At 37.0% G+C, this 23979-nt stretch overlaps 2 protein-coding genes, 1 long non-coding RNA gene and 1 other non-coding gene across 9 annotated transcripts in view; 3 read left to right on the forward strand and 1 right to left on the reverse strand.

Moving 5' to 3' along the window:
* The window catches only part of LOC6581082 (ecdysone receptor), a 101619-nt gene that overhangs the window by 19452 nt on the left and 58188 nt on the right, over window positions 1-23979 (forward strand). For 2 of the 6 annotated variants that reach the window (XM_032730015.2, XM_002006804.4), the window contains exon 1: window positions 22158-23452. The exons of 3 other annotated variants lie outside the window; for them this stretch is intronic. Coding sequence is in view for 1 of the 3 variants with exons in the window: in XM_044011367.1 (XP_043867302.1) it covers window positions 23395-23452 (58 nt within the window). In the remaining 2 variants the exon portion in view is untranslated. Of the gene's footprint in view, window positions 1-22157; window positions 23453-23979 lie in introns of those variants that run through there. One more of the 6 variants, XM_044011367.1, reaches the window with a different exon arrangement.
* On the forward strand, window positions 2456-2528 carry Trnak-cuu. The gene has a single exon. It is a non-coding gene; the product is annotated as a tRNA-Lys (tRNA).
* LOC116804096 lies at window positions 9608-10407 on the forward strand. Its single transcript, XR_004364118.2, has 2 exons — window positions 9608-10161; window positions 10220-10407. It is a non-coding gene; the product is annotated as an uncharacterized LOC116804096 (long non-coding RNA).
* On the reverse strand, window positions 10277-11957 carry LOC6581081. Its single transcript, XM_002006803.4, has 4 exons — window positions 11603-11957; window positions 10810-11460; window positions 10570-10747; window positions 10277-10499 (listed from the first exon to the last, which is right to left on the reverse strand). The coding sequence occupies exons 1-3, from the start codon at window positions 11709-11711 to the stop codon at window positions 10737-10739; spliced, it is 771 nt and encodes a 256-aa protein (XP_002006839.2). The 5' UTR covers window positions 11712-11957; the 3' UTR covers window positions 10277-10499; window positions 10570-10736.

Consider the following 23979-nt stretch of genomic DNA (forward strand, 5'->3'; position numbering starts at 1 on the left):
GCCGATATATGCAGGCAAAATTCATACTTCGTATTATCATTATTCGTATGTACAAAATGTGGACAAAATACCATTTGAAAGGAATAATCCTATTTTATTATTAAATTATTATTATTAAAAAAAAAACTGATTTTCAATTTTTGTAATTTATTTTCTTGTTTTCATTATATGTTTTCACTGATTTTTCTATGAACGCTCGATTTTCAATGCATCTCTGTAAAATTGTTGAAGTCAAATATATTTTGACCGAAAGCTACGTGATTTTTCGCAATTCCCTTTGGCTTTAATTCTAAAAATAACCATTTCATATACATCAACAAATCAAATTTCCTACGAATTGTTGGAATTTTTTTTTCATTCTGATTTATTTAATGATTAGATAAATATTGTTCTATTAAAGTAAGAAAACGGAATAATTGGAATTTAAGCGATTAACATATATTTGTTAGCTGTTATTCATTATAAATTTCGATTGCAAAAGGCGTATATTACTTTAATTTATATTAGAATTTTTAATCTATCAGTATCACTTTGATAAAAAATCTTAAAACGTTTTAAAATCTAATTTGACAATGATATTGATTTCACCTTGAAATATTCTGGGTATAAATATTTTAATTTTTCTTGTTTAAATCTTTGTATAATTATTATATTATTTTAATAAGCCATCAATTAGTGTTTTTTAGTATCTTTTGCCTGTAATTCATAACATCGATTAGTACTTTTACACCTGTTATCAATTAAAGATTTAATCAGAAACTCATTTCAATAGTTTACACATGTGAAATATGATACGTTTTGTGTTTTAAGGACAGAGCAAAATATTTTTGAGTGCGTCGCAGACTACTCGGCGTATGCGCAATGAGTCATAAGCCGTTATACGTACCAATGACACACACATAACCACACGCACACACAAACATACGCACGCACATACACACGCATAGACATACAATACACATAAAACTGTCTGCATGAAATTTTCGCACTTGTTAAATGAATGCGTCTACACAGATGCTTTTATTGTTGGTCGTGTGCTTGTGTGTGTGTGTGTGCGTAAAAAGTGCGTGGCATGTGCCGGCATTGGCGCCGATTTCGCTTTATCGCAACTGAAACTCAATGAACCGTAGAAAAAAAAAAAAAAAAAACAAAAAATAGTAAAATAGCGTTATAGAAGTTCGCGCATTGCAAAATACCCTATAAGTTTTGTGAAAACCCCTTTTGAATTTTACCCAAACAATTTAATTTTTCCGATCTTACTAAGACTAAAACAAAATAACAAATAATATTATATATATGCTATCATTTTTCGTTTAAAAATAAAATAATACGATTCTAAACTATTTTGCAGTTAGTTAGTTTTTATGTAAATTTCAGTTAAACTTATAAAAAACAAAACTCAAAAGAAATATTTTAATAGTCACAGTTATTTACACAAGAATATTATTTAAAAACTTTTGGATCAACCACAAATATTTATTATTCTAAATGAAAAAGTGAATATAATACTTGCGCTATAAATACCCTGTATAAAACCAGCAAGTACCTAATAATAATAAACTAAATCAAGAGCAACAAAATAACAACTAATACACGCACACATATATATAAATATACACAGACGAGCTGGCGTGAAATAGCAAAGAAAGCAGCCAGAAAAAATGCCATAAATAGTTATTGGTGCTTCTGTTGCTGCAGTCGTTGACGCCGCTGCCAACAACGTCGACGTCGACGTCGACTGCAAAAAGGGGTACACATGAAAACTGTTGCGGTGGGTCAGGGTGAAATGAAATAGAAATCTATGAATAGTTGTTGCTGCTTGTAGTTTCTATGCGAAGAGCAGGCGAACGAGCGAACGAGTGAGCGAGCGAGAGACGAATAGTGAATAGTGCCATTACGTTTGTATGAATGAAATGCACAATGAAATTATAAAATCCAACGAAAACTGATTAAAGCACATGGAGGAGGGCAATTAAAATGCAACTACAATGCAACTACAAATGCATTTTAGTGGCAGGGCTCAGGGAATTGTAGTTGTGCTGCTCGGGGAGTGCTTGTTGTTCTATAAGCAGTTGGAAAGATAATCTATTACAATTGGGCTGCGTATCGCTAATCAGCAGCATGTGAGCAGGTGAGCAGAGAGCTGCAGGCAATCAGGTAATGAGCGACACCATATTGATTGAGGAACTACTAATTACTTTAACCTGAATTCGAAAGAACACCAAATGACGCATACGCAGTGTGGCACCAATTCGAACAGCTTTTTATAAAGGCCACAACTCATCGCAAGCATCTGCGTCTTTGTTTACATTAACGTTGCTCGCTTTTCGATATATATTTGTAATTTTATTTAAATTTTATTTTTAGCATATTCCATGCGTTGCTAATATAGTTGCTTCAGTGAATAGATTTCGATCTGAGTACAAGTGATGTCTTGTCTTTCCCTTAGGCAAGTGCCCGGCTAGCTCAGTCGGTAGAGCATGAGACTCTTAATCTCAGGGTCGTGGGTTCGAGCCCCACGTTGGGCGAGCGTATATTTTATTTTATTTTTATTTATTTAATATTTTTAATAATTTTTTTTTTCCATTTTTTTTTACTCTTAGAATATTTTTAGCTACTAGATTATTTTTAGTTTCTGGTAATTATAAAAGTTTAATAAATAAATTTCATAGAATATTTTAATAAATATGAATATGAAAGTATATAATATAAATTATATATGTATATGAATATATAATATTTATGATATATATAAATACAAATGTGTATGTGTAGTCCTGGAAGAAGAAAATTGTAATAATTGTGTTTATTTGTACATACACTCATGGTCAAATTAATAGGTGTGAAATTTTTTTATTTTTAAATGGGAATAACGTCTATATTTTTTCATGAAACTAAAAAATTCAACTTATATTAAAAAATAGACACATCATAGAATAACAACAACAAAAAACAAGTTTAAAAAATAATAATTTTTAGTATAATTTTGGCATACTTCACAAAAAACTCAAATTTTTGCTGGCCAGATTAATAGGTGTGCCCAGCAAATTAAAAAAAAAAAATTAAAAATTCTTAAATATTGTACAATATTTAGAATATATTTAGATAAGTATGGTTAATACCCTGTATATCCGCCTTTATTCGCAATGACTTTGCTGATTCTTTGGGGCATAGAGGATATTAACTTTCTACACCTTTCCACAGGATCGGTGCTCCATTCCTCCTGAGTATTTTCCAATAATTGGGTGTAATTGAAGCAGGTAGTCTTGGAAATTTGCCTTTTCAGGTGTCCCCAAAGGTTCTCAATTGGATTGAGATCTGGAGACTGACTTGGCCACTCATAAACTTCAATTATATTTTCATGGAACCAATCCTTAACTACTGGGGAGTCCTATTTAGGATGGTTATCCTGTTGGAATTTCTATTTTAGAGGTATGTTGTCGTGGGCATATGGTAGCATAACACTACTCAATAGTTCCTTTTACAGGAATCTGTCCATTATGAAAATGGTCGATGGTCCAATTCAAAAGCATGCTATGAAAAGCAGTCCCAAACCATTATGCCGCCTCCTCCCTGCTTAACCGTCTTTTTTTTTTGTATATCTAGGATCCAATTCTTTGCCTATAGGTCTTCGAATATTTATATTTGAGTCATTCTCAAATAAATTTTATTTTGGTTTCATCACTCCAGAGAATTTTTCTCCATTTACGCTCCCCCTCTAAACCACACCTGGCCTTGTGAGTTTGAGCAAAATTAAGCCTCATCCGAATATTTGATTTACGCAATAGAGGAACCCTGCGAGCAACTCTCCCAGGTAGATTCGAGCTTAATAGCCGTCGACGAATAGTTCGTGCCGATACAACATTGCCCATTTCGATGGCAATCGCTCTCGAAGACTTAAAAGGGTCCCTTTTAGCCAAGGTGACTATCTGGGAATCCTCTCTTACGGTAGTTTTCCTCCGGGCACCCGGCTTCCTTTTATCTTTTTTTGGTGCTAGAGCATTTGTAACAAAGTTCTCTAATCGTCCCATTAGTAAGGCAATGCATGTATAAGTTTTACCCTCTTCACGAAGCTTGAGAACGAGATTTCTCTCTTCAGCACTGCAGTGAACTCCACGACCCATCTAATTTTATTTAAATGTTGCAAATGAAAATGTTGATGCTTCAATCAAATTATATTCAATAAAAATACTACCTTTGCTTACTCAAAAACACTTTAATATTTTAATAATTTTTTGTTTAGTTAAACACACCTATTAATGTGTCCAGGTCGATTTTGAGGTAGAGAATGTATAGCAGCCAAAACTTTTTAGCGAGTAAATTTTTTTGGGGGGATTTACCTATTTCCTTTTTAAATAGTGTGGCCATACCTAACAAAAAAATTTCGTGCTGATAGATGTTGTCAAACCGTAATTATTCTAAAATATGCTAGAATCTTTGGGTCACACCTATTAATTTGACCATGAGTGTATGTACATATATATAACATATATTTTCAAAAGATAGTAATTAAAGGAAAAAATGCAGCAGACGACAATACATTGAGTATATTGCAAATATGTGCACAAATCGAACAAGTAAAAAAAAAACAGCAGCAAGACTGTGACACCGACACGTTTATGCGCTTTAGAGAACAACAACAGAAAAGTCGACGACGACGCGACGTCGACTTCGTTGTGCTGGGGGTGTGACGGGCAAGCAGGGGGCTTGTGAGCTGCTGATGGGGGCGTCAAAGCGAAGGCGCGAGAAGCAGTAGACAGCACGTCAACGACAACGAAAACAGCAACAACAGCAACAGAACAATGGCAAAATGAAATCGCCGAAAAAAATAAAAAACAAAATGGCCGGCGGGCTGCAATTTTGTTATTTTTTCGAGTTTCGGATGTTTTGTGTGTCTGGCGCAAGACAAGGACAGCTACAGCAGCGGGCTGAACCGCGCGTGTGAAGGATAGAGATAGAGACAACGAGAGAGCGTGTTTGCGCTTTCGGACAGCATTTAAATGAAATTAGAATTGAGACTCATGAACGACTCTTGTTGAAAGTGGGTGGGGTGGTGGAGGGGCAGTTAACTCAATATGTATGAATATATATATATAAAATATTTTCGCTTTCGCATGACACAGAAAAGAAACAAACACACACATAAATACAACAGTGTACACAATAGCAAAGCCAGACAGGCGGATAAGAAAGCACTCAAATATTGTCTGTCTCACTCTGTTCCATCTCTTCGTCCCTCTGGCCTGTCTGTCTGCTGTCGTCATTTGCCTCTAGCCCTGACCCTAATTTTTGGGTAAATAAACATTTCATTGGGCTCGCTATTCATATTGTTGTTATTCATATTGTTGTTGTTTTCTTTTCACTTTTGTTCTGTCATTGCGACACCGTCTCATCGACTTTGAGGCATATCTCTTAAGCCCTTATCTGGCTAATCGACCCATTTGTCCGCATCTGTTCTCCCGTCTGTGAATGAACTGTGTTTGCGATTCGGTTATGTATTGTTTAGGATATTTTGCCTGCTGGAAGAAGGTGTCAACGCTCGATGCTCGATGCTGGAGGCTTAGGCAACATTTGCTTTATTTCATTTTATTTCTTACATTTTTTTTGTTATATACCCGACTCAGGCAAAAAATAGCACATTGACCTATAAACAAAAATACCTGTTATATACCCAGTAATAATATACTCAAATACTTGACATGTGTAGCCAAAAAAGATCCTAATTTGATTGTATTCTGAACTTGATATGAAGAATTGAGTTGAAGGATATATGTAATATGTGCTAAGAAAGTATCTTAAATCAGTTACCTAGATATATGAAACTATTCAGCTATTGTGGGCAAGTAATGCTACTCTTAAAGTCTGTAATCCTTGAGGTATATAAAAGTAAAACTTCACTACGAAGTCAACTGATCGATTTTTATCGATAATATAGGGCGTCCCTATGTCTGTTATATAGATTTCCACAAACCCTGATAAGCAATATTCTATGGCTTCAGCGTATAGTGATTGAAATAACTTGAAGAGTAGACGGATATGAACTATAAGATGATGTATGGGATACCCAGACCACATACACAAAGGCTCGAAAAAAAACTATCATATGAATTTTAAGAACAATCTTTAGTTAGTTCAGAACTTGAGCATAAAGTCAATGGGGCATATAAATAAATGCTTATAATATTCATCAGGGTATTCCGACGTCTTCTTTTTGTTGCATTATTCGTTTTCTATTTCCTTTCCTAAGCTTTTAACCATTTGTTGAACGTTTCTTATCGCTGACAGCATTTTTGTTGTTTATTAAAAAATTTCTATGTTAAATTTCAAGTTCAATGTTTCTTGGCATTTCTTGCGTTCCTCTTTCTTTACATTCTCTGCTTTGTCATATGACGCATGAGGATCTGTCAGCTGTTTAGATATTCCATGGCGAAGTTATTGAACCCGCTGCACTAATTGACAATTTTTCGGCTGTATTTCAGAAGTTGGGTTTATTGAATTTTTATGATGCTGTTTGCGAATGCTGATTTATTTGTCTCAATTTCGCATTCGACTTCACAATTTGCTTTCTTTTCTTTCTGTACATCGAGTGATTTCTTATTGCAAATATCGAAAATTTAAAACTGGTTGTTCTTGCTAACAGAATTTTATGATCTTTGATCTCCACTTCCCCTTCACTTCCCCCTTTCTCAGAAATTTACGCAGCTGTTTAATATGCGAGCCGCTTAATGCTTCAATAAACATGCACTTTTTATCAGCTATATGTATATATATATATATATATATATATATATATAGACTACTAAGATATATAACCTGAAGTACAAGGTTACCCACTGAAAACGGGTTGTTAATCCATAAAGCAATTGAAAATTGGAAATCCATGTATAACGGATTCGTAACAGGCAAAAAGAGGCGGGATAGGCCCCATAGATTGAAAACTATTTGAATTTTTTTTTGAATTGTCAGGAGGTTTTTTAATATTCTAATAGATGTTACTCTACCAGTAATTGCTCAAGTCGTGCAAAGCGGTGCTAGTAGAGACAGTTTGAGAGATAATAACTTTCTTTCTTAGAACATGGTATTTAATTTCGCTGCGATTTCGAATGACGCAGAACATGATTGTTGTCGAATCAAAATTTAATAAGCTCATGAATTTGTATATTCATAAACCCAGATACGTCGGGATTCAGGGCAAATCGTAGACGGCCACCCCTACTGGAGCATTCATGCTTGCTTGAAATACCATATGAAATATTATTTAGCGCACATGTTTCGTCTCTTTAGCATTTGCCTATTTTATTGTTGTGGTTTTTTAGTCGAATATAAATAGCTAATTTCTTTTATATTGTTATTGGCCCGCTTCCTGGTTCATTCAGCAGCTACGCAAAGAATTTGACTCGAGCACAAACACAGTTATCTGCATAAATGCGGTCATTATCTCAAGGTCATTTTCAATTAATGTTGCGTTTCGCCATGTGCGATAAACACTTTTTATGTGGGGCATATCGAAAATACGTATGAATTTGAAAAATTCTGTGAAAATATTATATATATATATATATATATAATAATATATATAATAATATATGTAGACTTTGCATGGTGAAATTAACTGAGAATGTCAGAGGATGCCTCGAATATAAGATATAATGAAAAGTGCAGATGCGATGTAGGATGATAATGGAACTTTGTTGTGATCAACTTGAAGTTAACTTGGTATATGGAAAATCAGCTTGTGATATAATCGAACATATATTGATATAATTGTACAATTTATCTCATTATTAAAAAATTTATTGGGGGAGCCAGAAAATGTAATATCATTTTTTGGTAGACTGAAAACTACAGATCGGTTGGGTCGCAGGGTATCTCTTAGTCGACTATAGTTTTTTTTACTTGTTTGGTTTATGTTATGTTATGTTTTTTTGCACGCAACCTTGATAAACTATTTTATCTATCAGTGAAATGGGGCCAATGACAACAGCACGCCTGTGTATCCCACTTTTCTTGGGGTTAGTGTGCCAGTCTACGTAGAGGTTTGTGCTCTATTCTATTCGGTTCTGTTCTGCGCTCTTCAATTTGATTCTCGTCTGTTCATGGGCTATTTCCGGATGCGCAAACAAATTATCTATGCAAATAAAAATAGTGCAAAGTGCGTCGCAGTATCAATTCTGTAAAGTCTGTTGTGGGTGTGGTCGAAAATGATGGTGGCGGAGGAGAGGGGCTTGATTATCTATCTATCTCTATAAATAATTTGAATTTGGTATGCAATTGATATTGACGTAGAGCATGGCTGAAAACCATTCAAGGTACGGCGTCATATCTGGCTTTATGTAGGCGCCTGTCGAGAGCAGTGGAGTGAAGGGAGAGAGGGTTGCTAACAGGCGGTGCTAGGGGCGAGCGGGTGTCAACAATGTCGAGAAAAACAATTAAAACTACTAAGTGCAAAGCTTTCGGCTCTATATATATATGTACACATATATATAGATATATGTGTGGGCGTATGCGGGTGGCAAACCGAATGACGTTGTTGACATTGTTAACTGTGACCCAGAAAGTGTGTAGTGTAATGAATAATTGTGCGACGCAATGTGCCAAAGTGCTTCAGGGAGTAAGCTGTGGCCCAGTGTTGGCAAACAATGAAACCATATTAAGCTCAGCTATTAATGGATGTGTGTAATGGATATAAAGATACGTCCCAGCTAATATTAGAATTATTCTGAGAGCAGCCCCAATGCAAAGACTTGACTGAAGTAAAAGTAGCTTAGGTAACTGATAATTGAAGATTATATGATATGAGTATAAAGGGTGCCACTAAAGTACCGTACCCCCAATATATTATTATGGGTGCTGAATTAAACGCGTCTGGACGTACAGAGGGAAATCTAGATCTATTGAATATTTGTCATTTTAGTAAAAATTCAAAACCATTTCACATATTGGGTATGTTTGCAACTGATCTTGGCGAAATTATCTAATGATATACATAATTCATTTATTGAAGTTTAATTGTTAAACTCTAGCACCAGTAGGAGATATAATTTTACAATGAAATTTTGATCTTGGCTGTTATCGATCATATTCAAACTAGAATAGTTATCGATTTATGGAAATAAGCTCGAATCTGTATGTGCTCTATTCACATACGGATAGACGGATGGACGGACGAAAAGATATAAGATATATACATACATTTAACAGAAGTGTTATACCCTGAAATTTCACTTTTAAAGGAGATACTCTCCTAATAAAGAATACAAACTAAATAGCCAAAAAACATTTGAAGAAATCATCAACTGAAGCTGCAATACATACAATGGAAGTGCATTTAAATGGCAATAAATCTAAATTAACAAAAATGTCTACAAAAAGAAATATGAAACAAAAATTTACCCGACAGCCAGACTGGCAAATGACCCAGAAAAAAGTCACAAAAATTGGCAAAAAGAAACGAAATACAATAAAAGTAAAATCAAATCAAAAGTGAAATACATTGAAAAAAAAAAAGAAAACAGAAAAGTACGAAAATAACGATAAATATGTATGTGTATATGCAAATGCAAAAAGAGAAAAGCAAATACAAGCATGGGGACAGTCAATATATATATGTGCGTGTGTGTGTGTGTGTGGAAGAGAGTGAGAGAGAGGGGGCAGTGTGGGAGCAGGAGATGGTTTGTTGTTAACCTTGAGCCGTCGACTGATTACAAAATTGCAGCGATAACTGCCACTGACCCCAGCGTGAATAAAGCGAATAACTGAGAACAGCGCGAAAGAAACAGGCGGAGAGCATGGGCTGGTGGGCGGGAGGGACTGTGGGAACGGGCTGGGCAGGCACACTGCCACTGATAAGTCATCGGCGTGAAACGTCATCGTTCCGTTTCCTCCCCCGCTCCCCTCATCCACTCCAATTTATATGGAATTGGCAACCATATAAAACTGAAAAGCTTACTAAAATACAATCATCCTTAGCTTTGACTTTTCAGTTAAATGTGGTTTAAAAATTTGAAAAACTTTTTCAATTCGGTGTAAATAAATTGGAAGTTTGTAAAATATATAAAATTAGTTTTGTTTCGATCTGAAGTTTAGAAAGTTTTCATAAATAAATTACAGCAGTTATATTGAAACAATGAAGATGATTATCCCAAGGACTGATAACATATGGTATTATTCAACATATGCTGGTTTACAGTCCATAATATTTATTTTCCCACCGTTCCAGATCTGAATCGGCAAACAGAAGAAACTCCCAAAAAGAAAACCAGTAAATGCTGAGCTCTTCGAGTTCGATAATTAATCGTTGATTCATTTAATTACTATACTTATTACATAATGCACTAATATACCATTCAAAATGTTTGTAAACATATATAGTTTGATCGCAAATAAATCTGTAACACCTGACTGGAAGACCTGTCGAATCGCTGATTATTAATTTTTAGCATAAGAGTAGGTGAGACGTCCCAAGTAAGAGGTACAAACGTTTCGTAAAGTTTTTTATACTGCGAAGAAGCGTTATTAAAAATATGTATATACGTGAATGGATATCTATATATGTATATATATACAAACCTTTTTCTTCTTTTTATTAACAGTACGAAAGGCTTCTTTTGTTTATCTTAACATATTTGCAGTGAGTAAAATTTCTGCTGTTTTTTTTTTTGATTGAACTTTGGTGAATAAAAAGCGTTCCATTTCCCCGGATATCAAAAGACGAACAGAACTGTCACAAAGATAAGTTAAATCATGCCTGAAAGAAATAAATGCGAATTGTTCTGAATAGTCTCTAGAGAATTATTATTCGAAGCATACCCTGCAATTTGGCCAATTGCTCGGTCGTCATGACAATGGGCATCATATGCTCCGTATAGTTGTTCAGCACCAACTTCGGGTCAGCTATGGGCCCCATGTAGCATTTGCGCATCTTGAGGTATTGAACCCAGACGTTCAACGATTGCTCCTGTCCGCCCACGCTGCGCAGCTGACGATCGAGGTCAACCTGCCCATCGTTGAGAAAGACCTGTCGGGTCAGGTGAATATGTCGATTTGTTATATAGATATTCGAGGGCTGTTGATCCTGAACACGCTGAGCCAAGCCCTGAATCTGTTGATCCTGCAGCACAGTACGCATGAAGTTCTCACTGATCAAATGCAAATTGCAATCCCGCAGATCTCGCATCGATTGCTCCAAGCCTCCATTTTTTTCGCGTAGCGCCTGCAGCTGAGCGTCCAATTGCTTCTTGTCCAGTTCGTATAGCTTGAGCGTCTTCTCCCATTCCTCGTTCAGGATGCGCATATCAGAGCTGCGCTCCTTCGATGCGATCTTCGCGCTCAGGTAGCGTTCCGACAGCTCCGTAAACTTGGACAGCGCGTAGATGCATGCGAAGATCCAAAAGAAATGTAAGTATACATCAATGGAGCTGCCCTTGCAAGTGTCCGCGAACGCATCCTGCAGTTCCTCATCTAATGTATTGTTCGTATCCATATTATAGTTCATTGTTGTGTCACGTGTGAAAGTCAGTTGTTGTTTAACATTTGGGGATTATGAACTCATGATACGGCTGCTTTGATCACAAGTTTTCTATTGCCATTCTCTCGAACTTACCCATTTGCTCTGCCTCCTCTTGGTCAGCCATCATCTGTGAGTAGTAAAAGATGGTCCATATTAAAAGGGACAGGCCCAAGCAGATTATCCAGTTGGCAAAGCCTCTCATTTCTAGAGGGGTTTCGCTCTGCTTTGTTCGGTCGTAAAAACGATTTGCTGAAATTTCTTTTGGTTTATTGGAGTTATTAGAGTTATGTAACTTTTAGAATTTTGTCTTGTGATCTACTGGCAAGGCCCACTTAAAGGCGACTTGGCATATTTTCGAGCAAAAACAAAATAATTGAAAACCAGATATTGAAACAAATTTTGGATTATGAAAATGAGAACAATTAAGTCGTGGCTTATTTCGTTTTTAAGAAATGTCAGAAATCTTTATCAAGAATATGCATTGAACAGTAAACTTCTCTTGAATAAAGGAATTAATTTATCAAAATTGTTTTTAACTACTTTTATGTAATCTATTTTCTAAATGGGAAGTTCTGCATCTTGTTAACTCTTTGAATTAGGAAAAATTAATATACAAAACTACTTTGCATCTCTTATATGGATGCAATATAAAATTGTATGCATATTTGGGTTGCATCCAGTTTTCGAGCCCGAACTCTCCCCAATATTTTCAAATTTCGAACTTCAACATAAATTGAAAATAGTTGTATATTCTGTATATTCTACAGTCAAAGGGCTGTATTCTAGTTCAAGTACTGCTGGCTCCCTTTCAAATCTATATATTGAAAAGTTTAGTTATCGCTTCGATAGCTTCGAAACTCTACCGAAAATATTTAAATGTTTCTTGATGTGAATAAGTATTATGCAGTCGGTAGCGAGCGATTGCACGACCAGTTCCATTGCGTTATTTAGCTTTGAATTAAGTCATATTCCTATAGAATCTAAGACATTTTCCTCATTTTCTCAATATCATCATCCGCAATTTTCCTTCCACTCTTTGGATTTTTATTTATCAGTTGGGCTAATTAACGGCTTGTGCCGCTAATTTACATCTATTTTGTAAAGTCACATTATCCTCACAGACAGACGTCATCAACTTCCTCCGCAAGTTTGGCTCTGGCGTGTCTGGCAGTTAGAGTTTGCAGTTGACTAGCTAATACCATGAATATAACGGAGGGCATTAGCAAACAAATAAATTAGCTGATTTGCAAATACACTGTAATTTCAATTTATAGTTGCTAAATATTAGAAAAATGTCAAATAATGAAAATATATGTATATTATTCCACAGTTTGAATATTTATGGTAAAACACGCGGAAAAAATATCAAGTAAACAAAAAACTCAAAAATTATAATAATTATTAATAATAATTAATTCATAATTTATGTCTATCTTTCGAGCAATTTTTTTTTTTTTTTTTTTTTTTTTTTATTTCAATTGATTTGGGAATACATATGAACAACGCATAATCTATTTATTCAAATTATAGGGTATAAGCATATTCCACCAAAGCGTCGCCAACATGTCCCAAGTCAAGTAGAATGGGACTAAAGAAGAAGAAAAAGATGTATGAAAACAAATTTCGCACTTGTCTAAACTTTCATTGTGATAAATTTGAACTTGAAGCTGTGATATATTTTAGCAGACAGTTCGACATTACTACCAGCACCACTAGCACTGCCAGTACCACCCCATAAGCCTTTCAGTCCATTAAGGGTCCTTTGAGGACTTTTTTGGAATTTGGTATTGCTCTGTTATGATATAGTTAAATTTGATTCATTTTTTGGGCTTTGGCTTTATAATTGCATTTGATTATGAAAAGGTTTTGTTTTAGACTCATTAACGGGATGTGTGTTAGGGTGTGTATCTGCATTGTGGTGTATGTGTGGGTGTGTGGTTTTTCCAGCGCTTTGTTGATTTAATTAGGTAAAAACTTTGCGCCATACAAAAACGCCAAAATGAGTAATAACCGCAGTCGACAAGTCGTTCATTGAACTGGCGGGCGCAACTAAATGAGTGTGAATCTGAGCACATTTATATATTTGTATTTATTCACGCACAGACACACACACATTCATACAGGTTCTGCCTGAGATACGGTTGTCAATTTTCGGTATAACTATACAGATATCCATATTAATGCATATATGCACAATACTCTGGTTTTTATATGAATTTCGGAGGATATTTGCATACACTTAAGCACAACAAAAAAGGAGTAATACGTGAAGAAGCTCTAGTCGTGCCTAGGGTGCCCAACAAAAAGTCATCCCGAAGACCTTCCGACTTGCAGTTTTTGATTTACTCCATAGCTTGATCTTGCATAATGATATGCGATGCTTCACAATCAAATAATCAAAGCCAAACATCGCAGGACTTGTGGACAAAGACTCTACCAGCACCGCCACGTTATGTTTGTACTTTCAATCGTTCTACGCACCTTCTACATTAAAGTAAAGGCAAAGGTTTTTAATCGATAATATTAAAGTGAGAATAGCTATCGATTTTTTCGATAAACTGGATATGCGCGTGGAAGAGGCAGAGACTTTTCATAATTTTATAGTTTCTTATTCGTATGGGATCTTAAATTGATACGTTTAGACGAATATATAATTTTTATTATGAATATATATACATTTTGAGGGACTTGCCTTTCCATTTTTACGAGTCGCCAACATTTTCACAAAACATATCTACTCTGATTTACCAGTTTAATTGTAAAGTCAAAAGAAAAATTCTGGAAGTCAAGGGAGAGGGGGGTGCAGTTACTTAACCGTCTCTACCTTTAAAACATTGAACGAAAAAATATAAAGATTTCTTCGACTTTTTGCTCTCCAAGCTTTTGGTATCAATCAATAAAAACAATCAGTCACTCTAGTACACTCTGGGACCCAAGCTTTAGATCATGTCAATTATGTCGGGATTTCACAATTTTATAGTATTTATCTCTTATGGGCTCCGAGATTGGTACGCTCTGATTTGGAATGCTATTCAATTGTGTATTCATTGATCATATGGATCTCTTAAAATTTAAGCCAAAACTGCATTTTTCGAGCGTTGGATCGGACAGACAAAAGTCACTATCTTTATACACAATTTAAATTTATTAAGTTCATTTACTTATATAGAGTATATTTATTTTGAGGCGCTTATTTGCTTATTAAGGAGCGCACAAATTGAATGCGTTCGAGCTGGAACTTCAACTTGTGCAGCTGCTTAAATATTTGTGGTATTTAAAAATAATTTACATGCAGCACAGCCATCGAACGGGGAGTGGCGAATGACAAGTGGGCGGTGCTGGTGTTGGATGATGGGCGTGGCACGTGGTTAATGCGACACAGATTGCGTGTGGCATGTGCAGGCAAGTGCGGTGCTGTTTCAGTTGCCCTTGCCGCACAGAATCTACTCCTCCCTACCCCCTCCTCCGCCACCCCCTCGCGCTCCATAGTCAAGCGAAACTGCGTCGCCATTTTGACCAGCAAAGCAAAAAGGGCCTTGAGCCAAGCCAAAGGGCGTGCAAGGGAGAGGGCAGTGGCAGAGGGCTAGGTGGGCTAGGTGGGCGGGGGACAGCGCGTGTTGCTGCGTGCCCCAACAGCAGATCCTGTAATCCAATGCCAGTCCCAACAGGGCTCAACTGTCAAAGGATGTGCAAACACACGAGTCTGTCTGTCTGTCTGCAGCCTGCAGCGAATGCATTTAAAATGAGAGCTGCAACAAGTGGCACAGGTGGCGCAGGTGATATATGTATGCTCTGCTATCGATGACAGTGTGGAGGTGCCACGCCCACCATGTTCGTGGCTTCGTTTGCCGTCCGTTTCCACCCAAATCAAACTCAGACCGAGCAGGAACTTTATTACCCCTGTCAAGGTGGTTCGTGTCCTATAGGGAACTGCAGATAAATTCATTTGAATATTGAATCCTTTTGAGAATGGCATTAAATTATTTACTAACAAGTAAGAAAGCTCTAGTCGAGGAGTCTCGAGATCCTCTGAACCTTTCGAGCAACGAATATTTCAATAATTATTACAAAGCTTCGTTTCGCCTTACGCAACGAAAAAAATCAAGTCGCTAGTTAGTCGCAAGTGAGATCGGTGCGTTAAAATATACGGACAGACGGACAGGGCTAACTCGTTTCAGCTTCAGTTAAATATTTACAGGATATGTACAGTGCTATCAGTTGCTACAATTGTCATATTGAATAGAGGAATGTCACGCAAGTTGCCATAAATAATAAATATATTCGTTCATATATGGGTCTATATGGGTCTAGTGTCTGCTATTAAAGTAGACAAGTCAAAAATTTTAAAAAATGTTCGACATTAGTAGCAGCTGAATATTTCAACTTAATCGCAATTTTGTTTATTTAACGATATGTTAAAATGCACGCAAATGAATATACGTACATATATGTTCACTTATATAGGAAAACTCTTGGTGTGCCTTAAAACTTTTGTTTTAATTAGCTGATTTTGAGGAACTTTTCAAATGATGAGCATGTTTTATAGCGTATTCTGGAGATTTTACAAAAAATGACAACTCATTCACATATTGGCTGTATTTGCATCCGACTTTGAATTTATTGAATTATTAGATGGTAGAGAGACCTATACCATTATATTAATGTATTCTCGAAAATCCCTTTTTTACATGCTTTGCTTACGCCCCTGCTCAGAGCATATTTAGTATACTTAGCTATGTGGCTGAATGGATATTATTATTATTATGTTATCTTCTGCCTTTTTTGTGGACAGCTCGTCGAGTGTCGTCTCGTTGAGTGTAGCAATTTTCAATTTGTATTTGCATTTTGCATTTAACTCGGCGCGTTGACATGAAAAACGTGCACGAATAATGAAGTTTTCAGACAGAGGGAGAAAGGTATAGAGATACAAAGTGAGAGCGGGAGAGAGAGGCAGCAATAAAATGAATGAGAGAGGAAGAGAGGGAAAATATCATAGAGAGAGAGACAGAGTATGAAAGTGAGAGAGAAGAAAAGAGAGAAGAAAAGAAGGAGAAACAGAGAGAGGGAAGAGAAAGTAAGAGGGAGACAAAGAGAGTGTGTGAGCGGGAGCGAGAGAGAGAGAGAGATTGGGAGAGAGGTAGAAAATATACAGAAACAACGAGAGAGAGAGAGAAAGGGAGAGTGTCATAGAGAGAGAGAGAGAGAGAGAGAGGGAAAGAGAGGCGTTATAAAGAGACAGCGAGAGACAAAGAGAAGAAGAAGAGAGAGAGAGAGAGAGAGAGAGACTGGAAAACAGCGAACATAAAAAAGTGAGTGGGAAAACGAAAGAGCGAGAAAGACACATAAGTATAGTCTATACGAATAAGAACAAGATAAAGTCTTGGAACTTAGGAAACACAAGAATTCAAGAAATCATTATAGGAATTATAAATATGTCTTAAAGAAGAAATGTGAGGAGCTTCGTTTACCGCGAAGAATCGATCGAATCGAATAATCTATAGGGGTAGCTGATAAAGGAAAATATTATTACGGGTGCTTTAAGTCTTACATCTATACTATAAAGATCTACATCTATATAGAAAAATGTACAATATAACTAAAGATATCTTTGAGTCACGGTTAACTAATCACATTCTCTGTTTTTGTTCTTTGCAGGTGAGTTGCCGCAGTTGAGCTGTCGCATTTGAGTAAGTGTGTGTATAGATAAAGTAGGATATGTAAGACAAGATAGTTTAAGTTAAGCTCCATGTGGAAACCATATTGAAACTCGACCAACCTAATGCTGCGACTCTGCACTTCTCTGTGGCGCGTTGTTCTGGCTGCAGCAATCAGAAGACAGCCATAAAAAGACATGAAAATAAATTGCGCTGATAAAAAGCAATTGAAATGTCAATATGCAATAAAAGAAAATAAAAAACCAAGCCGGAGCAGAGAGTGTCGGCAGGGGGTTTGGGGTGGCCAAGGCAGAAGGCAAAAGCCAACATAAAATTTATTTAAGTGAAAAATGCACGCACATAAAAATTGGAATTTGAAATAACCGAAACAAAACGAAACGAAGCGAAACAAAGTGAATCGAAGCGACAAACAAAGTTTCCTAACTGACGGTCAATTGCAGTTGACCCCACCGACTATGCCGAACCCCCCAAAACTCGACCAGCGCCCCCCGCTCTAAAATATTTCACTGATAACCGAACGACAAATGCATTTGCAGTTGTCGCTGGCAATGACAAAAGTCCAATTACCGTTTATGCCGTTATCGTTGATATATTTTGTATAGCTTCCAATATGCTAATGGAAAATGTAGGGAAATCTGTAAAGTTAAACTTAAAGAGTACCTAGGCAGTTACCTATTACAGTCCTCAGATCCCCTTATCGCCATCGATATTTGCCTATCCTTATCCATTCATCAACACATCCGATAAGTATAATGTACTAAATCTCTTGCTATATGAATTATCGATAATTATACATTTGATAAATTTGGCTACATATGTATCTGTGTTGAGCTAACAGATAATTCTTATATGTACGGCTTACTGAATTTCGTATTAAATGATCGATAAAAGTTAATCGATTAATTTACTTATTGTGCATAATTGATATGTAGAGATTGACTGCTTTGCTGTAATGGACACCCATCTTGCTATATGTATGAGCATTTAATGAATTAGCGATAATTTTCCGATTAATGGATTTATTGAAATATGTATCTCTACTTTGCTAAACGATAGTTCCTAAATGCGAATACTGTGCACGACTTACTGAATTAACTTTCTTAATGCATTTGTGATCATAAATAATCATTTTTATTTTCGATAATTCATTTATTTTCGCATTTGCTATGTGGAAAGTATAATCGATCTAGAGTAATCGATTATTTTGCACTTGACAAATTTATCTAATTATTGATCTGTACTTCGCTACAGTATACGAGTATCTAGATTGATGAATCTTTTTAAATTAATTTGATATGTAGAACGACTTTCTTACGTGGAATCGAATTAGACTAATTTGCATTTATCATCGAAACTATTATAGACCCTGCATTATGAAAGTATTTCCATGAAATGGCTTAAATAGTTTTCATAATGCGAAATGCTGTTGTTAGCGCTTCGACAACTTCTCTCTGTCCCTGTTGCTGTAGTCGTTGTCGTTGTCGTTGTCGTTGTCAATTCTTGTTGTTCATGTTGTCACTCTGCCCACAATCGGTGGCAGCCCCAGTTTGGAGGCCCTCTCCAGAACCATGTCCCCCATCTCGCTTATTCCCTTACTGCTCGACGGCCGCTGCCTGCCTCAACTGCGAATGCCGCGCGCGCCACTGAACGACATTAAACCTGACTTTGCCATAGTGCCTCTCGCTCGCACTCAGAAACGGAGCAAAGCGAAACCTATCCGAACAAGGCGAACCGGGCAAAGGAAAATACAACAAATTATTATGATTTTTATGTGCATGGGCTCTATGCAGTTATGAGCAAGAGAGAGAAAGAGAGCGAGAGATATAGATGGAGAGCGCCTTCTGAGCGAGCGCCCATGGATAACACAACACAACAAACACACTGACAACGCGACGCCAGCAGCGCAGCAGCAGCGAAGCTGACTGCATTGTCGGTCGCTCGTTCAGTAGATTTGTGTGTCTTCGCATAAATTTAGCAGCTTGTATGACACGGCGGCGTAGACAAGTTTTCTGCTTCTTTTCTAGCAGGCTGGGCTAGTGTGTATGTATGTATGTGTGTGTGTTTGTTGGCAGCGACTGCGACTGCGACTGCGACTGAGACTGCGACTGTGTCTGTGTCTGCTACTTTGTTTTTTGCTATTTGCCGTCAGCGAACTACCCCAACAAATGGTAGCCGTGACGCCCAACACGCCCTACCAAGCACATGCAGTCACCCACTCATACTCACACTAACACTCAGACACCCACATACACACAGGCACTCGCAGTTGCATTCACACCCAAATTGCTCCAGTGTACTACTGAACGTTTGGCAGTCGGCCAAGGCAGTGGATTCACACACACATATGCACAACCATGCTCATCCAGAGAGAGAAAGAGAGAAAGAGAGAGATAACGCCAGAAAGAGAGAGGGAGCGGCGAGTGAGTGAGAGAGAACGCGATGTGTCCCCCTCTCCACACCGCAATTCATACTCAGCTGTCATTGTTGATATTTTGTGTTTTCATCTTGAACTTTTGTGGTTCAATGTGTCTAGCCAACCCCCAAAATGAAATACTGCCAAACGCCGAATTCACCACAGACGGCAGAGCATTTCCCCAAGCTGCAGCTCCCTCGCTCGCTAGCAGTCGCGCGCTCTCTGCCTCTGATGCCCTTGCCGTTTGCCGGCTTTTTTCTATGCGTATGCGTAGACGCTTTCGCTCTTTGCGCTGTCGCTCTCCCTCTCTCTTCGTCTCTCTCGCTCTCTTGGTGTCGTTGTTGCTGCTGCTTGCAGCGCTCTATTGCATTCTACACTTGAACTTGCCCAGCGTTAACTCAACACACACACGCATACACACATAAGCATACATATATGCTGACAGACTGTGTCTGACTGTCTACAATTATCTGCTGCTCCCCTTTGCTCCCTCCCCAATCCGACCCTTCTATCGGTATCTCTGTATCTCTGTTTGTTTGCCTCTGCGCTTACTTTTTAACCACATTGTATTTGAAATGTGCAATTTCATATGTCGGCGTCGACGTCGCTGTCGCCGTTGCGTTCGTAGACTGCTTTAGTTGAGTTTTTTTCCCATTGTTGTTGTTATTATTTTTGTTGTTCAGTGTTTGCGCTGTAGATCTTTGCCTTTCATCAATTACGTCTCAGCACGTCGTCGCTTTACACACGTACTTCTAGATACAGATACTCGCATTCGAATTTGTTTTCATGTTTATTTTCTCGTATTTGTATTCGAATTCGAATTGGTTCTGCGATTTACTTCAAGGCAAAGCTTGTACTTGATTTCGTAGATTTGGATTTGACCGATATCAAGTATATTTAATTTAACATTTACATTTCCCGACAGTTCATATTGCTGTACTAGTTTATTACAAATTGATTTGATAAGCTTCGACATGCGTTTTTCCATTCATTTTCAAAATATTGTTATATATACTTATTTGTAGGCCTTGGTATTTTTTAATTCAAACAAATTGGATTTCTGAATGATTTTGGGACTTTTATGCCTCGAAAAATATGTGCATTTAGATAAAACCAATGAGATAAGATACGTACATATTAAGGTAGCGCCTTACGTCAAACATACTGTAAAACCCAAAGAAAACGAGAATGAGAGACATAGAGCCAGAGAGAGGGAGAGAGAAAGAGGCGGCGAATACGACAAACTATTTGATTCTTAAATTAAATTTATTGAGAATATTCATTTAGATAACTTTCTGAATTATAAGAAAGGAAAACAAATTTCGAATTTTCTTTTTGCGCTTTGAGATAATATAATATATTTTATGATCTGTAGATTTGCAAATATCTTTTGACGTACGATTTTTCGTTTCATTATTTTTAACCTATTTACACTTACTAATAAATGTTTTAGCTTGAATAACGTTGTTATAAGAGTCCATTAAGTAGTTTTTCCGCTAGAGATTTATCGCTCATCAACTAAAGATTATCTCTGTATATCCAAACGCGTTTGCATAAAAGTTCTTCCAGTTTCTCTGTAACGAAAGAAAAAAATATAAAAAGCAAATTAACACTAAATTTTTCTAGCTCTCACTTGCTTGTTTACAAATTTCCATTTCCATTCATTTCCATGCATAGTATGTAAATAGTTATCTACACACACATACATAATCATATGCATACATATGTACATACAATATAATGTAAGTGCATTTGTACTAGAAAATTCCAACGTCTCCGCTGCAACGAACAACTTCCCAACTTCGGGTTTGCCCTTGTCTCTGGCGGCTGTCAGCGTCTGGCAATGTTCGTAATAATCGTTTTTGTGCCACTGTGCGAACACATTTCGAATGTACGTGTGAATTTGCACTTGTGCACCCGACGACGACGCCACCATACAGCAGCAGCAGCAGCGGCAGCAGCAGAGCCAACAGACACAGACACAAACACTCACAGACGAACATACACACACTCACACACAGGAAAATCCACGAAAATAAAAAGAAAACAGAAACTAAAAGGAGGCAAATATAAAGGAAAGCGATGATGGCACTCGCACGCACACAAACGCAGACACGCCTCATGGTTTTGAGTGTGGGTGTACACAGAACGGTGGGGGAAAGAGCGCTGCCTGTGTGAGTAGTGTGTGCGTGTGTGTGAGCGTCTATTTATGGCTGTGTGTGTACATGCCAGAGAGGCAATGCAAAGAGCAGCGTGCGATTGCATCGGTATTTTCATTCAAGCCACTCGCTACTGCGTGTGTTGGTGTGTGTGCAAGAGCGTAAAATATTTATGCGTGTGTGCACTGCGCTTCACATTTAACTTTAGCGCTGATTCCATTTTCGACTTCTAGTGAGCGCACGTTCGCTCTGGCTCTGGTGTGGGTTGCTGTCGACGTCGCGGCGTACGCTCTTACTCTCGCTCTCCCTCTCTCTCTTGCAGTGTCGGTGGTGGGTTTCGTGGTGAGTTTCCCGTACTTCATCATTTCCAATTTAACAGAGCAATAACATTTAGTATTTGTTTGGACTTTACATTTAGTATTTGTTTGGACTTTGTCGTTAACGGTTCGTTCTCCCGTTCGCTCGTTCGTTCGTTGTATTTTTTTGCGGTTTGCTTTTGAATAAAAAATAAATAAAATAAAAAAATAATTGTTTAAATAAAAAAATATTATTAATGAAGCATAACGGTTGAACCGAAACTCTTAAATATAACACGCGTTGAAAAAAAAGTAGTAAAACAAATTTATGCTGTACAAAACAAAACAAAATAAATACAAATTGTTAAACACAAGTGCAATTGAAAAAATATATATATTTAGATAAAACAAAGTGCAAATGCAGTGTAGCTGAAAAAAAGAAAAAGAAAACATTCTGACGTGCAACAGTTTTATATATTTATACATATATATATATATATATATTTATATATATGTATATGAATTGAAAATCTGCCTCTAACAGCCGCTGCATGCGGCATGCTTTAAAATAGCAACAAGCCAAAACAAAAAGAAAATAAAAATACAAAATAAAATAGAATAGAAAAAGGAAAATACAGAAAAATAACGACAACAACAACAATGAGACAAAATGTGTAAATAAAAACGCACATGAATCTAAACATTTTACAGTGAAAGCAAACACACCACCACAGCACACAAACGGAGAGAGGGACACACACACTCACACTCAGAGACGCACACACACACCTACAACAAGAACTATCAAACATCAACAACAGCCGCAGCGGCAGCGCCGCAACGTCGACTGCGCTACGTAATCAACCCAAAGAAGAGAAGGGGAGCCAAACGCAACAAAGAGGAAGAGCAACAGCGGCGTGTTAAACGGCGACTGCGACGGCGACGGCGACGTCAGACTTGCGTCTGCAGTTTGTCTGTCTGCATTGTCTGGCATGTCCTGGCGTCTACAGTGCGCACCCACTACGGCTGTACGACTGACTGACTGACTGAGTGAATGCCTGATCGATTGACTGATTGATTGATTGGTTGACTAACTGCCCGACTGAGTGTCGCAGTTGAAACAGTTGCCAAAAGTGCCCCAATGCAAATAAAAATACGAAATGAAATTAAGTGAAGTGAAATACGAGCGTAAAGTGTACAGTGCATAAAATCTATAAGAATTATAGTGCAAAGAGTGCGAAAGAAACACAACAACAGCAATTGCAAAAAAAAAAATAAAATAAAAGGAAAATATTAAATAAATAAATATCCAACTCTCTGTGCTTAATCTATACCTTTGTAAATGGATAACGATTTGTATGGATTAGTAGCCGATTACACGCGTTTCATAGATGCTAACGGTAAGTTGGAAGGAATCAAAGAACGATGAGTTTCTAACTGTTTGTGCGTGCGAGCTCGTTGCAAAGAAAATTGGAAGAGTGGAAAAGAAAAACTGAGAATATCGTATGGTGAAAAATACAAATTTAAGAAACTGAAAACGGAAAAATTCGAGTTTATTTTAATTTAATTTTGAGTTTATATTAAATGCAAAATGTTGTTTAATTGTTTACCAGATAGAAAGGAAAATACGGAAGCTCTTTAATATTAATAATAATATATATTCACCTATAAGGAATATAGAGATTTAGATATACATCTATAAAAATATATAGAGTGCTCAGGAATAGACTTACATAAACAGAAACTCCGAAATACATTACAAGTTATAGGGAATACACCGATATTATATCTATATCGGATGTGATTATGTTATAGGAATATACTTTAGATTCAGTATAACAAGTTATTGGGAATTCACAGAGATATGCGTAGATATACATAGATGTCTGCCTGGAATAGTTAAGTATTCATCCGTCTCCCCTCTCTT

Source organism: Drosophila mojavensis, unplaced genomic scaffold (assembly GCF_018153725.1).
Source record: "Drosophila mojavensis isolate 15081-1352.22 unplaced genomic scaffold, ASM1815372v1 contig_82, whole genome shotgun sequence".
NCBI classification, from domain to species: Eukaryota; Metazoa; Arthropoda; class Insecta; order Diptera; family Drosophilidae; genus Drosophila; species Drosophila mojavensis.